Below are 17,333 nucleotides of genomic sequence, written 5' to 3'. Positions count from 1 at the left end.
CTCAGCTCAGAGGAGTTGCTGAGTGAACTGATGTACCCTTAAGGGACTTTGATCTTCCTTTTAAATCTGAGGGCACAAAAGAACAATAGTACCATTCACAAAATCCTACCTGTGGCACACTAATCAGATTATTAAATCAAACAGAAAAGCTCAGAAAACTGTTAAACTCTGCCGCAAAGTCAGGCCAATGAGTTTATAGGCCGATATGCTATGTAATTTATAGTGTTATTGTATTTATGCACCAGATCAAATATTAATTCGCAATATGTGTGGATCAATTTTAAGTTTACCATGTAGTCATTCGCAACAACACATTTTCTTGTGACAGATATTTTCAGAGCTAGCAAACCTTAGACTGATGGCTCTGAGTTTTTACAGCTAAATAAACATTGTCTGCTTTTTCAGTTGGATGGCCAGTTCTCCTCAGGCCCTGATTGGTAGAATGGACACAGAAAGGATCCATTGAGTGTAACCAGAGGAATTTAGGGTGTTCATGCGACTCTCATAAACATCTGACCCCTCACTCACTCGGTTCCTCCTCTGCCGCTACCTTTCTAATTTTCCCTTCTCTGCGTGTATGCTCAAAGTCTGGGAACGTATACTCAGAGTGAACTAAAGTTAGTTTGTGGTCGCTGTGAATATTCTCCGCCATGAAGTGGAGGGAGGTGCTATTTGCTTTTCTTGTTTCTCTTTTGATCATTCAGTTTGGTGAGTATCTTACCTCTTAAGAGGGCACATTGTACATTAGATATGACTTTAAGTTACTAAAGGAGAAGGAGAAAAACATGTAACTGTACATTAAAGCAATGCATGTAAAATATTTAAAGTTGCATATATAATACCTCAGTGTGATAATTATTTTGGTGCACTCGGTAAGTTTTACCCTGTTTAGAATGTTGTACACATGAGAAATTTTTTTAATCATGTACACACACACACACACACACACACACACACACACACACACACACACACACACACACACACACACACACACACAGAGAGAGAGAGAGAGAGAGAGAGAGTGCAGTGCATGATGCTGTATCCACACCACTAGGTGTCAGCATAAGTTGTTTTTGCTGTTTTTTCAGTAACACTATTTTAAAGGGGTCATGACATGAGAAACCAAATTTCCCTTGATCTTTTGGTATATAAGAGGTCTTTGTACCATTAAAACGTTCTGCAAGTTTCATAGCTTAAGACGTCCTCCCCATTATAAACGAATCATTTATTTAATCAAGCTCTAAATACAGCTCGTTCTGGATCCACGGTAAGAAGTGACGTCACGGTACGAAGTGACGTACCAGCGTTTGCATATGACCGCCTCCAGGCACAAGACAGTTACGCTTTAAGCGCAAGGCAACTACGCTCATTTCGTATCGTTGTCGCGCCCGCGCGCCGCGCGCCTCACAAGTGTTCAGTCGACGGACAGCGCGAGTGGGTCTGTGTACAGGGAAATGACGATGCCACAGATGTGCTGTTCCTGGCTGTGGACAAACAACATCTTTGAATACGCTGCGAAAGATCCAGTCGTCAGGGAAAAATGGATGCACTTTATTTTTTGCGGACGTCTCAGTCACGGCAGTGTTAGTTTAAGCGTTTGTAGATACATTTGAAGGATGACCGTTTTGAGAACAAATCCCAAAATGATGCTGGCTTTGCCAGAAAACTGTTGCTCAAAGATAAGTCCTTGCCGACTATTCTGGGCTCAACAACGACGACGCAAACTGTAAGTAATGTGTTTAAAACTTTAAACTACTTTTTAAATACGCTGAATACGCAAATGTTCTGGCTGGGGGCGTTAATAATTGATGCATAGGCACTGACGTTAGCCAATCATAACAGTGGGCGTTAACACTGAACTCTTAAAGGGGAAACCCCCCCAAAACAGGCTGTTTGAATCAGAGGATGAGAAACAGGGTGGGAAAAGGTCATAAATCACTACATTTTAAAAGTTTTTTGTAAAAAAAACTATAGTAATACTATATTTGCACCTAAGGGAACATAATAATAAAATAAAAAAACCCATGTCATGACCCCTTTAATAGACCACTTTAGACATTCTACTAACTATAGGTAACTTTGCAACTACATGTCAACTACCAGTCATTAGAGTATTGGTAGACTGTCTGCTTAATATCTGCTAACCTTATTTTGACATTTTGACACAACAGACATTCTATATAACTAAATTTATTCTGCTAACACTAACCCTGAATTTAACCTAACAGTCAACTAATACTCTAAGTCCTGGTTTCACAGACATTTAGGACATTTAAGTAGCTTTTATAAACGTGCCTTAGAAAAAAAAAAAGTTACATTTTCAGAATGGTTTGTCACATAAAAAACAGGCATGTGCCAAAAGGTTGAACCTGACCCGAAGACCAAAGCTGAGAAGATACCAAATGGAAAGTCCAAGACTGTGAAGGGGACAGGAAAGGCAACCTCTTCTAAACCTAAAGTGAAAACCACCCCTGTGACCCCTAAAGAAGCCCAGACGTACCTCACCCAGGTGGTAAACAAGGGAAGGTTCCAGAAAGTGGGCGACACGTTGACTGTCCAGGCAGGTGATGCGTTAGAACTGAGGTGTAAAGGAAATCCTGTCCAATGGGCTGTTCCTGCATATCTGGAAGAGGATGATGAAGGACGACTCAGGTATGAGCTAACAGTGACAATTAGTCTGTGATCATCACATTCGATTGTATTAGTTTATTTCAATGAATCAATTGCTGTTTTGCTTTTATTTTTTGTCCATATTTTTAGGACAGTTCAACATGAGCGTTATGGCACACTGAATTTGGCAAATGCAACAGCAGCAGATACAGGGGCGTACACCTGCTTTCCCATGTACTGTGAGGAGAAAGACTGCAGAAAACAATATGACAAAGGCGTCAAAGTCTTCATCTTTTTCTCTGGTAATATGGGAATGTAATGTGATGAACAGAATGCAAATTATACAAGCATTCTATAGGTCATGTAATAGTTTGTGGTTTCTATTGTGGTTTGCCTCCCACACACTCAAAGTTTTGTATAGTGTATTCCAGCCTTTAGTAGCCTACATCTATATTAAAGATGTATATTCAATATTTTATTTTGCCTGTGGAATTCTTGGTTCTGATAGGTTAATAGCATTATTCAACGGTCAGATATTTTCACATTTTTCCTCAACTGGCGTCATCTTTTATCTTAGTTATCCAATATAGTTAAAGTGAACTCAGAGGACAATTGCTTTTATACATTGCAATGAACTATGTTTTTCTTGGTGGAAGCTTTAGGATAATAATATGAAATGATAATAATAATACAATAAAATAATAAATACATTAAATATTACTGAATAAAATATTCATTTGCCATTGTTATTTTAGTACCATTGTAGTTTTTAACATTTTGAATTAAAAATGTTAAATATATTTTCAGTTTTAGTAAAAATGTTTTGTAATTTTCATTAGATGTAAAATATTTCTAAAAGTTTTTATTAAGTTTTAGTTTTTACATATTTTAGCACTTCAACTTCAACTTAACTTTTATTTTATTTCAAGTAGGCTAATTAAAATGTTTAATATGATTTTAGATTTTACTGTTATTTTGCAATAATGAATGTCTGACTGAACGTCATCCTTTATATGTGTACTCACAATTTGATCAACACAGAGATGACAATTGTCCTTTGGTATTTCTCTCTTAGACCCTCAGGAGTTGTTTGTACCTACCTCGGATTATTACGAGGTCATTCAGCTTCGCACTAACTGGCCCACCGTCCTGCCCTGTCAGGTGACTTCTCCGCTAGCAAAGGTGAACTTACACCGGGAATTTCCTCCAATGGAGGTGAATGTGGATGGACGAGAGATCTCCTTTGACGTTAAGAAGGGCTTCACCATCCACAGGCCGAAACAGTCTCATGCTGGTTCTCTCTACTGTGTGGCAAGCCTGGGGAACCTTCGCCAGAGCTCAACCAAGTACATGCTCATCTATGTCAACTGTGAGATTTTTTTTAATGCAGTACATAGCATGTGACAGACTATATAAATCAGATTGCAGAAATGACTTCAGAATGCCTGTATATACCCTGGCAGATCCAGCCGCCCCCCCGTCTCCTGCGATCCAGACCTCCTCTGACACTGTGGCACTGGGACATAATCTCCAGGTGACGTGCACTGTGGTGGGAGAGCAGGACGTAGTGGTGGATTTAACCTGGGAATATCCTGGACAAAAGGTTAGATAATAAGTACCATATAAGTACACGCAGCCTCACGATATTTAAGAACATTTTAAATATTTTTTGTATTTACAAAAACAGAGATTTTTAAATAAACCCTATAAAGCCTGATATTTTCATCTAATTTATTGAAGTTTATAGAACTTTTAGACAAAATATATAATAGATAGGAGGGAAAAAACACCTTAAATTTATTCAGAAGCCCAAACTGAGCAAAAATATGCAATTATATATATTATATATAGGCTATATTTATATGGCCAAAAAGAAAATTAAATTCTGATAGCTTGTATCAGACTTTACTGTCATGAAATGCATATACAAATACAGTAAGTTCAATTGTTACTCTAATAAGTCTTAGAAGATTATATTTAAATGCTTAGTTTAAAAGCTCTAGTGTTATATCATGCAATGCAATACAATGATAATTCAGACGTGCAAACATTGCTCATCAGCCTGATCCATCATATCTTGATACTTTTCAACATGACCTAATTTTTCATTATCAGATTGGGCGCCCGATGTACACCCAGGACAGTGTGCAGACAGTGCAGGTGGACGGACAGAACCGACATCGAACTCAGACGGTTCTGCTGGTGGATGAAGTCAGAGAGGTTGACCAAGGAACATACACCTGCACAGCTCAGAACCTACAGGGTTCACGGTCTGCATCTACCTCTGTCAAAGTGCAGTCAGCACGAGCCAACACCAAGCCTAAAAGAAACCACGAAGCCCGTAAGAGAAGTCCCACAGAAACCTGAAAACCTGGATATTCTTTCTTAGTCATAACATGCACTACTAAATGGCTGTAAATGAACAAGAATGATCCTCACACAACACCGTATTTTTACTTCTGTGTAGACGCAAGCCAGATGCAACAGTTTGTTTGTTTATTTTTAACGCCATGCTATAGCATCAGGGCTATTTACATGGCAAACATATCACAATCCATACAATTTTAATTATTATAAAAGATTTGAACTTGACGTAAGATAGAAAAATAGATGTATCGGGTGATACATTATGAAATATTCCATATTCCGTTTTCTAGCAGAATCATAAATATTACAGTCCGCAGATGCAACTGAGCAAAGCGGTAGTGCTTAAATTACACAGTATGTGCACTATGGGTTTCACTGACCCTGCTGCAATATGTGATTGTATATGTGAGAATAAATATCATCTGAGCACAAAACTACAATATGACAATCAAACATGCAACTATAGAAATGCTGGCATAAATGGATAAATAAAAAAGAGTGTCTAGAGTCTATATAACAACAGGCAAAATTACACATTTCTAATATTGTCCAGTTTTGAATCCTGTACCATGTTTTTATACTATGAAAATAAAATAAACAAAATAAAGAAAATAAAACTGTATATTAATGCCAGCTTCTGTTTTCTTTGTTCTTTATAAACTGTTACTGTTATAATCAGACTTTATAAAGCCATTGTTTGTGACATTGTCACTGAATACCAGAAATACCACAGCTTTAACATTACCATCAGAGGGTGACTTGTGATGTTGAAAACACAGACAGATGCTGAATCTGCAAAAGCAATGTGTTCGTAACACAACAACCACTGGCATTTCAGCCCATTAAACCCCTGACTGTGTTTTAACCCCCAAGTATTGATATTCATAATGGGTTAGCAAGCCATTGGTTTAAAAAACAAAAAAAACATGTTTATTCGTATTTTCTTGCATAGGTGCACAGCACTTTAATAATACATTGAAAATTAAAAGTTGCTGAACTTCAGTTAGATAGAAAGCTAAATATCAGGAAATTAGAATAATTTATGAAGGATCATGTGACACTGAAGACTGGAGTAATGATGCTGAAAATACAGCTTTGCCCTCACCTGGAATAAATTACATTTCAAGATAGGCCTATAGAAACAGCTCTTTTAAATGGTTTTACTATATGTTTGATCAAATAAATGCACCCTAAATTGTGAGCATAAAATACTTTTTTCAAAAACATTAAAAAAAATCTTAAAGGGGTGGTAGGCTATAATGCCCTTTTCACAAGATGTAAAATAAGTCTTTGATGTCCCCAGAAGTTTTAGCTCAAAATACCCCACAGATATTTTTATATATAGCATGTTAAAATTTTCACTTTTTAAGGGGTGAGCAAAAACCATTTTTTTACAGTCTATGGCAAAAAAAAAAAGAAACACCGTTTTTGTGTCTATCCCTTTAAATGCAAATGAGCTGCTGCTCCCGGCACAGGGGGCGGAGCTTCAACAACTTGTGTCCTTTTACCTCACACAGACATGCACTGAAAATGTCAATGTTTATGTTCAAACCAGAGTCAAACAATAATGGAGAGACTCAAGAAGAAGTGACAACATGAATGCAACAGGACATTTCTGAATGGTTAGTTGATGAATTTATGTAGTTTATGTGTAGTATCTTCTAGTCATTGATTAGCATATTCTGTCATGATAATCTATAAATCGCGTTCCCGGGGGCGGATTTGGGGTTTATGTCAATTTTAGGGTTAGTGATGTCACTAACCCGGAGGATTGTCGTAGGCCTATAGTTCCTACCAGCCGTTTGTTGTAGTCCTTAAAAAAACTATTTCTTTAAAAGCAAATATCTTCCTTTGCTTGAGCGTTGTAACTTTAACTTTATGCTCAAACAGCAACATTACACACTAACTAAAGTTAAAAAAGTGAAATCATAATCAAATCAACCACCCCTTTAACTATTCCAAACTTTTGACTGGAAGTGTTTTAAATCCATATTCTGTGCAAATAGTCGTAACAAACCAGATTCCCCTGAAGCTGATCTCCTTTCACTCATTTACTGTTCCTTAAATGAAAGCATTCAGGACGTCTGTCTTCAAAGGGCAGGAAGTATAGTGTGCACTCAGGTGTGCACCCGGAGGCTATAGTCATCAGAGAGCAGTAATGACAGGCCGCTGTCAGTCGTACTCAGTATAACAAGGTCTGGGGGCCAGATATGAGTCTGTGTCTAGATGCATCTGATTTTGTAAGAGTTCTGTAAATAATTATAACAACCAGATGTGTCAGGGCTTAGGATACACCTCTTTGATCATGTCTATTCTGTTTGTTCCCATCGGAAGTGCATTATCTGTATAAAAATGTTATAAAGCTGATGCCGCTCTTACACAGCACAGCCTTAGCTCTCATTTGTGCTTCAAAGTACTAAACAGAAAAAATTAAGGACACTTTACCATACTGGGTCTACCTTTTTATATTACTATAAATTACTACATTTTATACCATTGGTTTGGGGTCAGTACGATTAATTAATACTTTTGTTCAGCAAGGATGCATAAACTTTCACATTGTTGTTACACAACATTTCTATTTCACATAAATCCTGTAACTTCTGAACTTTCTATTCATCAAAGAATCCTGAAAAACATGTACCATGTTTTCCAAAAAAATATTAAGCTGCACAACTTTTTTCAACACTGATAAAAATAAGAAATGTTTCTTGAGCTCCAAAGCAAATACTAGATTGATTTCTGAAGGATCATGTGACACTGAAGACTGGAGTAATGATGCTGAAAATTCAGCTTTGCCATCACAGAAATAAATTAGGCCTACATTTTAAAATATGTTAAAATAGTTATTAATTGCAGTTATAAGTTATACCAAATAATATTTCACAATATTACTGTTTTACAGTAGCCTATGTTTGATCAAATAAATACAGCCTTGGTAAGCAGTCTTTTTCAAAAACATTAAAAAGCTAACTGACACCAAACTTTTGAACGGTAGCTATATTCTGAAAGAAAGAAAGAAAGAAAGAAAGAAAGAAAGAAAGAAAGAAAGAAAGAAAGAAAGAAAGAAAGAAAGAAAGAAAGAAAGAAAGAAAGAAAGAAAGAAAGAAAGAAAGACACATCCAGCAGTTCCTTCATGTAATCTCCAGGTGTCGCTATAGAGTCGCTGTGATAAATGACTGAAGCCTCTCCACAGTGTAGATTAGTTTAAATCTCAGAGAGGGAAACCGAAGCGCAACATTACGCTGTGAAGGACTCCGATATCAGGTCATCTCCGCCGCGTCTCTACAGATCACCATCGGCGCCGAGGAATATCTCTCTATTGTTTTCTTCTAAGGGAATCTAAAAAAATCTCTTGCGATCCAGACGTCAGTCTCATTTGTCTTGTGACTAAGCGCGAGCAATTATGGTGAGTTCTGCTGTGACTTAAGAGTGTGTTACACTTGCTGCAGTCACAGTGTCTCTATAGACCGCCACATATAGTCTGTATGCACAGCTTAATGATGCACATCGCTGATCTTTTTAGAGAGAGAGAGTTGTGTATATATGTGTGTGTGTGTGTGTGTGTGTGTGTGTGTGTGTGTGTATATATTATATATATATATATATATTCAGGTGTTTTTCAGGTTGCTACACTGAAGATCTGCAAAATAATTTCACATACTATGCGTAGGTTATGTTAGACCATCTCATGTAGGCTAATAGTACAGCATAATTGGAAAGCAACAGATAATGTTAAGAGTTTTATATATTTTTACTATTAAACAAATGCATGAATCAATTCATGTCATATATCTGCTTAAAATAAACATAAGTCTTATATAACAGTATTATTTTTTAAGTCATGGTAGCAAGTTGTTATCTTCTCAGAGATTGTATATTCTTACAGATTGGTCTTGTTTGAAAAACAATTGCAATGCATTCCTAGCAGGTCAGTTCCATTAGAGTAAGGTCACTAAGAAGTTTTCTCAGCACTTAATAGGTTGCCACAAACCATAAAAAAAGGCAATTTGCATAGCCGGAGTGCAGGCTGCCCGTTCCTGTCATCTGCCTTGGTGGTCGCGTAACACTTGGACCCCCATCTCACTCACTCTGCAGTGTGCGATGTATTTGCGGCCCGGGCGACTGTTTTGAAATGTTTGGGTGGGAGCCCTTACTCTAGACTCCAGCTCTGCTTTTGATGCCCTGAATTTAGGGACAAAAGGGAACAGAGTAGCGTTCTTCTCTGCTAGGCAGTAACCTTGGAAACCAGGGGCCATAATAGGACCCCTGACCTATGGAGTCACTGCCCATTGTGGGAGTGGCTCTCAAGTGTAGCTGGTCAGAGGGCGTGAAGCTCCTCCGCGGGTCTCGCATCTCCTTTCAGTCGCAGAATGTACAAACGGGGTGTCTAACAACATAAAACTGCACTTAGGGTGGCTTTTAGACAAGGCGGTTGGACGGCTGTCAATGGATTGCTTCTTGTGCAATTCACTGAATGTTCTCAGTGCATATGCAAACAGAGCAACCTAAAGAAGCCACTGGGTTAGGTATTTATTTTTAGGGGTTTCAGCTGTTCTGATTTTGCTGCAAACATACATGACAGCTGTCAAATGAGATGCAGAAGCTCATGTCCAGGCAAGGAATCTGGCACAAAATGTCATACCATCCTTGACCTTCACTGCCGAATATAGTTAAGTAACTGCTCTTCTATTCTGGACAAGACACAATAACATTAGGTCAACCAATGGCATGAATTTGGGGTGGAACTATTTGTCTGACATAACAATCTAAGCCAAGAGGAGTGTTTGAAACATGTTTGAAAAGTCATTTTTTTTGCAATTCTTCTGGATGACACTAGTGGCGCAGAAATAACACAATTCACTTAATGATTCTGGCTCTATAATGATTTGATATATATATATATATATATATATATATATATATATATATATATATATATATATATATATATATATAGTATATATTTTTATTCATCCATGGATCACTTTTTCCCAAAAAATTAAGCCGCACAACTGTTTTCAACATTGATATTTATAGGAAATCTTTCTTGAGCATCGAATCAGCAAATTAGAATGATTTCTGAAGAATCATGTACGCAAATTCGGTCTGAATGCAATGACACAATGTCCTTCCTGCCTGTCAACACTTATTTCCATACCTCCACACATCCTGCTCGCGCAGACACTGTATGTCATCCGCACGTTCCATAAGGCTATGCAGAGTTGTATACAGTCAGTCACAGAGCGCCACAAACAAACAGCCGCTGCCTTTTACAGTTCCGCTTGTACCAAAGCAATGAGATTATGCTGCGTTCACGCCATGTCCTAACCCCAGGGGTGTCCAAACTCAGTCCTGGAGAGCCGCTGTCCCCCAGAGTTTAGCTCCAACTTGCCTCAACACACCTGCCTGGAAGTTTCTAGTATGCCTATAAGACCTTTATTAGCTAGTCGAGGTATGTTAATTGGGATTGGAGCTAAACTTTGCAGGAAAGTGGCCCTCCAGGAGCAGGATTGGACACCCCTGTCATAACCGTAATTAGGAGATGGCTACCCGTGTTCTGCCCGAAGCTGTTCATGTCCTCGGACTCTATGTCAACACTATCAACGGCGAAATGAATCTGCAGCAGTCAGGTTGTACAACTAGAGCTGTATGTTGTACATGTTCATTATTATTGTAATGTTATGTGCTTAAGACATGAGGTAATTTAACGCAGTCTCTTTGCAGACTCTGCTGTGCAGCGTTCATGTGTTTTAAAGGAGGCGTGGCTTTGGACCCCAAACTTTTGTATAATACTAATTTGTCATATGCATTAGGAGAGCAGGTGTGCAGGGAGGAAGGCATCATTCAACAGTATCAGAAACTACATCTTGCCGGTCCTGCAGGGCTTTGGCTCAGCAACTAAACCGTTCATTAGCATGCCATCACTTCATCTGTTTATGCTTCTACCCTGTAGCTCTGTTGTTTTTTAAGGCCACTTAATACTTGCTTTGCGTCACTGAAACCTGTAAACCACAGTAGCATTTTGGAAAATAACTAACTAAAAAGTAGCAACAGTTGACAGTAGTTTATCTATTTTCAAAATACTGTAGCTTATCCAGTAACAAACTACTTTTAGTAGTGTAGTGCAGCAAAACAGCACATCAGTGTTTTGAAATATTGCAATATTTCACATAAATATTTTGTTATAAAAAAACACCACACAGGACTTCTGCACAGAGATTTGAATTGGAGAATAATTTTTGAATCTCTTACACAAGTCGCTAAAATTAATGTTTAAAAAAATATTAAAATATGTGGCTTTCTTCTTATAATAAAACATTTAGTTAATTCAAAAGCCCTCCTTGTTTTTGTGCCAAAAAAGTAGCTTGAATGTAGCTAGCTAGTAGCTACTTTTTGTTAGTAGTCTTTAGTAAGACTTAGTAAGGGAAGGGTAGCGTTTCAAAGTTGCTTCCCCAACAGGGTATTTCAGGTTGCTCATAACTACATGCTGTAGATACCTCCAGCCACAGGACCTTAGTGAGGACAGTGGGCTTGTAGCATAGCTGAACCCATGGAAAATGAGCTAATCATGTTTGTAATCATCCTGCTGATTTTTCCCTTCTCTTCACCTCTGCTTGCTGGCCTGCCCCAGTGGCTCATCTGACACTGCGTAGAAAGTCGGATTAGTCAGCTTTCTTTCTCAGGACAACATCACACATGCTCACACTTACCACTGAGATTCTCCTTTTGCCTTTAGATCCTTTTATCCCTTGAGAGAAGCGTCTGTCGTTGTAATTAAAGATTTGTGGCTTTGGAGAACAAATAGAAGCTCTGATCCTGCAACATATTACCGGTACCTCTGATGCAAGATGATGAGGACGTCATTAAAATGTATATTCTATTTTAGTAATGTATCCTGCTTGGCCAAAAGTCAACTATGTTCGCTTTCAAGCACACACTGTAGCTTTGTGCTTTTGATATCATACCAAACAAACCAAGTGCTGATTGTGCTCTTGCAAAGTGGTTCCACAACAATCTTTTGGTTTCACTGACAGTGCGAAACATTTCATTGGCACTATCATGTCTATCCAGCGATCTACTGCTTAGAAAAAGGGTAAGTTTCACCTTCACTGCCATTGTGGACCTTTTTTGATTAGAGGTTTTGTTAAAGTTTGATGGCAAAAAGAACAGTGTAAAATAGTCTTGACAGCCAATGTTTATGTCAGGTAAGGTTTCAGTTAAGTTCAGTTAATATTTGTATTTGGGGTCTATTGTGTATTGAGAAAGAAGAATGCAGTGGTAGTTTTTTGTGGCTGTTGGATTGACATAATTATGTAGGCTAATAGTGCTCTATTAGATCAATAGTGCTCACATGATATTGTGTCTTTTTTGGTGTGGCATGGAGAAGTATATAAATATATTAAAGAAATTATTTTTTAGTTCCATTTTATATGTGTGCAAAACATTTAACCCCAGGTTACGCCAGGTGGACTTGAAATTGGATGACATTTCTGTACTAATGAGGAAGTAAATAATAATTTGTGTGACCCTTAGTTGATATGGTTTGGTTTCATTTCCTCCTCATGCAAATCATAAACAACAGAAAGAATGTCAGGGTAATATCGATTACAGCACTTTGTTTCCATCACTCAAATATTTTTCATAGCATTAAACCGGTTGTAATTCAAAACCTGGAAATCAGTTTGCCGTTTTTCTCTGAAGGTATGTTGGGCTGAGGAGTCAAACTCCTGTACTTATTGTTTTTTTTTTTTATAGCTGTATAATGGCTGCTCTCTAGAAATGTTGTGTAGTTTTTTCTGAACATGCATCTAGTATAGAAAAAGTATGGTGTTTGTTTGGGTTTGGAGTCTGTTTTTCCACTTGGTCTGTAGATCTCTCGCAATTTAAAATGACCCATATTTGCTGATGAAAGAGATGCTATGACTTTTCTAAGCAATTAAGCTAGCTTTTCATAGCTATTCAAGGTTACATTTCTTCTAAGGAACACAACATTTTGGTTTGATGATGGGCTGAGGTTGAGGAAACAGGTCTGCCTCAGTTGTCTCTCATCAGGAGTCAGATGGATAACTGAGAGCAGGCTTAGACTTGTCTACCTTACCACACTACACATCCTCATCCTCCCTCTGCTCTCTTTCTTCTTTTTCATTCGGTACTCCTCCTCTTCTGTCATCTCGGGAAGGCCTTCTCCAGCCAGCCCCGGCAATGGTTGAATTTATGGAATCTTCTAGACTGACGAGCCTGGAGGGGAGAGCATTTGCAACACTGTATTTAAGAAACATGACTGGGGCACAGTAGCGTCGTTTACTCGTGATAAAGTCTGCTTCGTCCTTCAGTAGCTTGGCTATTTATTTTTCTGTTTGATCTCACTGCCAGCCTGCCAGTGAAATAACCCTCATGTAAACATGGCCTTTCCAAAAATCTCCCTCCCAGAAAGAACATGTTTGTCTAGTTGATCCTTGGCCAAGAGTGACGTACTGTACTTTGGTTAAAGTGTATCATAAAAGTCAGCTGAGGCATTCTAGAGATGAGATTTGCTCTATCTGACACCTGTAACAAATTCCCTCATGAGATCGACTGATAATGTATCAACCAATACCAAATAGTTTTTCATTTGAATAATGAAGAACATATAAGAATGTATATATATATATATATATATATATATATATATATATATATATATATATATATATATATATATATATATATATATAGGCCTACACACACACAAACACACACACACACACATTCTCGATTCCAATTTCGATACCACAACTAAAACTACTAGCCTAACTAATATAGATTTAAAAGACAACTAGAAAAGACAAGTAAACAGTCAGTAATAAAATAAGAATAAATAATTAAAGTACAAAGCTAAAATATCAAGTAAATACAATATAACAAAGATACAAATGAAATAAACAGTGCTTTTCAGGTAGGTCTAACAGTACTTTTCAGGTACAGAAATGTAATAAAGTAAGCAAATGTAAAAGAACACTGTCTTCACTGTATAAATTAAACATCATTATTAATTAATCCTTATTAAAGTTACAAAAGTCATTAAGTCAAAAACAGTGAGTGATTTTTCTTTGGTCTTAGTTGTTTGATTAACATTAAAAACATAGACAGCAGCAATATTAGGCTGTTGTCACTTTAAGAGCAAATGCACAGATCTAATACACTGATACTGATACACATGTGTGTTTTCAACTGTTTACATTCACTTAAGACATAACTGATTGTTTACAATAGGATACTCGCTATTTTTGACTATTTTGTGTGAATTTGTCCGCTCAAGTGCAAAAAGACGTGAAAGAGAGCTCAGTTTAGTATTAGTATTCGCTAAATATTCATATATTAATACATGTACGAACTGATAAAGAACAACTATTATATAAATTCAAATTAATGGGTCTCTAGTCAGTCACGTGGATACCACAAGAAACTGATTAATTTGCTCCTCAACGTTCTTATGTAGAACAAGCCCCCCATTTTATTCAAGTGTCTCCCACCAGCATGATGTAATTTGATGCTGTGAAGAGCTTTCCAAGGCTGCCTGGATGGTGTAGTGCACAAAGCCTATTGTTTAGACACATTGCAAGATGAAAACACAATGTGTTTCCCACTGGTCACCAGGTTTTGCAGTGATCCTCTGAACTTCTCCATCACAAACAACGTTCAATTCTTTGGTCTAAAGCACTTTCTGTATTCTAGTTGGTTCCGCATTAGCAGCATTCAATATCGCTGGCCAAGGCACAAGTAGTGTCCTTCACATTTGTCACAGAACAAGGAGAACAGGTTCTTCCACACCGGCACTATAGAAAGGCGCGCTTTCTTTACAAAAGGGAGAGAGGGGTGATCCGTGTAGCGGTGGCAGGAGAGAGTAACCAGAGACATTCCCAGGGGTTTTCCTGGCCGTAGTCTGGCAGCAGGTCCGTGGGAGTGAAGGAAGAGATGTTTAACTGCTGATGGGTAATTTGGAGCTCTCCTCAACGGCATTAGGAGGAAATCAAATATATGTGCATTGACTGGAAGAAAAGAGAGCTACGGCAGCAAGTTTTCCTCAGGTGAACATCTTGTTTTGCATTTTTCTTTATGTAGCCGTATTTCATTGTAAAAAAAAAAACAAGGAAAAAAAGAAAAGCTTCTCTCTATAGTGTTTGTACCATCATTAATTAAGAACCGGAGAGGATGTTTGTCTCCAAAAACTGCCTCGCTGTGACATTCAACTCTCTCTGCCTCACAGAAGGCTCTCTGCATCATAAAAGATCCTCTCAGCATACAAACCTATTATGGTTCGGTTGATTAACTTCCATTCTGTTTACTGTCAAGAAAGTTGTGATGTGAGACTCTTTAGCCTTTGGGAAGCTTATTTGCAATTGAAATGCAATGCACCGATTTCTTTTAATACTGACATCAAATGAGAAAAACAGGATTTGCATTGTTGTTGTTTTTTGCCAGTACAAGTTACATCCTGATTCCCTGCAGGGACAACATTGTAATTCTAAAAACTATTGCGCAAGGGTGGCATTGTTCAGATCCATGCTTTGTGTTTAGAGACCACTGACAGGGTGTTAAATCTTCCATCTCATGGTGTGATAGATGTGTTAAGTCATAATTAAAGGCTACATACAAAATCTAATTAAGTTAAGTTATGGCATAAAATGAAAGAATTCTCATTCTCATCCTTCAGTTATTTTCAGTTCTCAGTTTGTTTACATTAATGCGCTTACAATGACAGTCTATGGGGCAAGACACTGGGATAAATGCACTGCTTGGAAGCAATACTTAAACATAATACATGTTAATTCGCTCAATAGTTTAACTTTCACAAGATACATGGAAGGCTACCAAAAAGTTTACAAATTACATTGGTCCCAGTTCATCTGCCTAGAACTGTCCCTGCATTTATTTGATAAAAACTGTAATATTTTGAAATATTATTACAATTAAAATAACAGTTTTCTTATTTTTTTTGTTTTGTTTGTTTTCTTTATACTGTGGGACGAGTTGAAATGATTTACTGAGGTTATTGGCAGGATGTCACAGATCTTTTCAATAAAGCTTAATTTGTATTTTAACCCATAGCATTCCTTTAAAAATAATCCATGATGATGTCATGACCTTGAGCGAAACAAGGAACTGATTGTACAGCGAAACTCGGACATAGAAAAAAAATACATAAAGTGTTCATTTCTAAGAAATCCAATGCAGTTTTGTCAGTCTTAAAACAGATGGAGGTGTCATTTAATATGATCAGAAATGTTTTTCCCAAAGCTTTACTTCACTACTGTGGTATCTCAACATCCCAGTCAGCCATAAAACCCATATTAATTATTACCTCCACAGAAATGTGAGGAATGTCCATTTTTACTCACTTATCTAACTTACTTCTCGTAAAGAATGTACCATTCGGCTCAGGGATCATGAATCCCACTGAAAAGGGTCAGATATAGAAAGAATGAGAGCAGGGGTGGCTCACATGAACTCAATGAGAAAAGTAAACAGAAAAAGAGCTGGTTAAACAATAGGACCTGGTGCCCCTCCTCACAACTGACCTATTACGACATTACACTGCCTGGACTATATACCTAGTTGTTCATTTTGAAATGTTAGTTGGCACCTGTAAAGATGTAGGCTGATTTCAGAAGCATAGCATTGTTGTTATTCTTGGATAGCCTACATGGAATATGTGCAGGCAGAATTGAATTTAATAAATATTTTGTCTAGTTTTATTATTTGACTGTTAATAAGAGTACAGTATTTTATCATGTTATTTTGCCTAAAAATAAGTGTAGAAAATGCCAAGCAATGCCAATAAATAAATAAAAAATAAACATCAGTAAAACGAGTCTGGGCCTGCTTATAATATGACATACTGGACATATGTAAAATTCTGGAAAACTCATGGATAATAATAATATCTTCAGAAAAGTTCTGTACTAAATATTTCTAGTGATACTCGGTTATAAAACGTGAAAATATTCTGAAATATTTCATAAATTGCTCTTTGTTTGTGATCTTTATAACATTAAAATCATTATTCAGTAACCACAAACTACTAGAAAAGTCATGTAAGTTTATGGGTGAAAAAGTGTGGCAACCAACCCTGACCTACATTGGATTAATTTTAATGTGATTGCAAGCAGGGACATTTTGCATTTATTAGTCCAATTAATTACACAAGCTGGATTGCTGTAATATATTTGCAGATACTTCTTTTCCGCAGCCCCTTTGAATGCTAATCAACGCTGCTGCATAATTTAAAAGCAGTGTATCATGCATTAAATACTTGGTAGGTGTTAACAGGCAAAGCACATCCTGGCTATATTTACTGAAAGTTTCTAAAG

The 17,333-nt window shown here is 37.3% G+C and overlaps 2 protein-coding genes across 11 annotated transcripts in view; both read left to right on the top strand.

Annotated features, from left to right (window-relative positions):
• The first annotated feature begins 426 nt into the window (after nt 1-426).
• On the top strand, nt 427-5,612 carry LOC307007769 (platelet-derived growth factor receptor-like protein). Its single transcript, XM_079630094.1, has 6 exons — nt 427-708; nt 2,352-2,655; nt 2,764-2,915; nt 3,689-3,982; nt 4,077-4,216; nt 4,729-5,612. Exons 1-6 carry the CDS (start codon nt 651-653, stop codon nt 4,978-4,980), a joined length of 1,200 nt encoding a protein of 399 aa, XP_079486220.1. The 5' UTR covers nt 427-650; the 3' UTR covers nt 4,981-5,612.
• An 839-nt stretch (nt 5,613-6,451) lies between these two features.
• Nucleotides 6,452-17,333, top strand: part of n4bp3 (NEDD4 binding protein 3) — a 31,159-nt gene continuing 20,277 nt past the window's right edge. For 4 of the 10 annotated variants that reach the window (XM_079630410.1, XM_079630403.1, XM_079630409.1 and 1 more), the window contains exon 1: nt 8,180-8,389. The gene's annotated coding sequence lies outside the window, so the exon portion shown is untranslated. Of the gene's footprint in view, nt 6,603-8,179; nt 8,390-11,685; nt 12,077-14,750; nt 15,051-17,333 lie in introns of those variants that run through there. The other 6 variants (XM_079630411.1, XM_079630406.1, XM_079630404.1 and 3 more) reach the window with 4 other exon arrangements.

The sequence above is a fragment of the Phoxinus phoxinus genome (genome assembly GCF_949152265.1).
Source record: "Phoxinus phoxinus genome assembly, chromosome: 12".
NCBI classification, from domain to species: domain Eukaryota; kingdom Metazoa; phylum Chordata; class Actinopteri; order Cypriniformes; family Leuciscidae; genus Phoxinus; species Phoxinus phoxinus.
Note: the sequence above shows the minus strand (reverse complement) of the source record. Positions and strands in the feature narration are given on the sequence as shown.

Coding starts and splice junctions, on each gene's coding strand:
- LOC307007769 (XM_079630094.1), top strand. CDS start 651: ATGAAGTGGAGGGAGGTGCTATTTGCTTTTCTTGTTTCTCTTTTGATC. Junction 709..2,351: donor TCTTTTGATCATTCAGTTTG/GTGAGTATCTTA, acceptor CATAAAAAACAG/GCATGTGCCAAAAGGTTGAA. Junction 2,916..3,688: donor AGTCTTCATCTTTTTCTCTG/GTAATATGGGAA, acceptor TTTCTCTCTTAG/ACCCTCAGGAGTTGTTTGTA.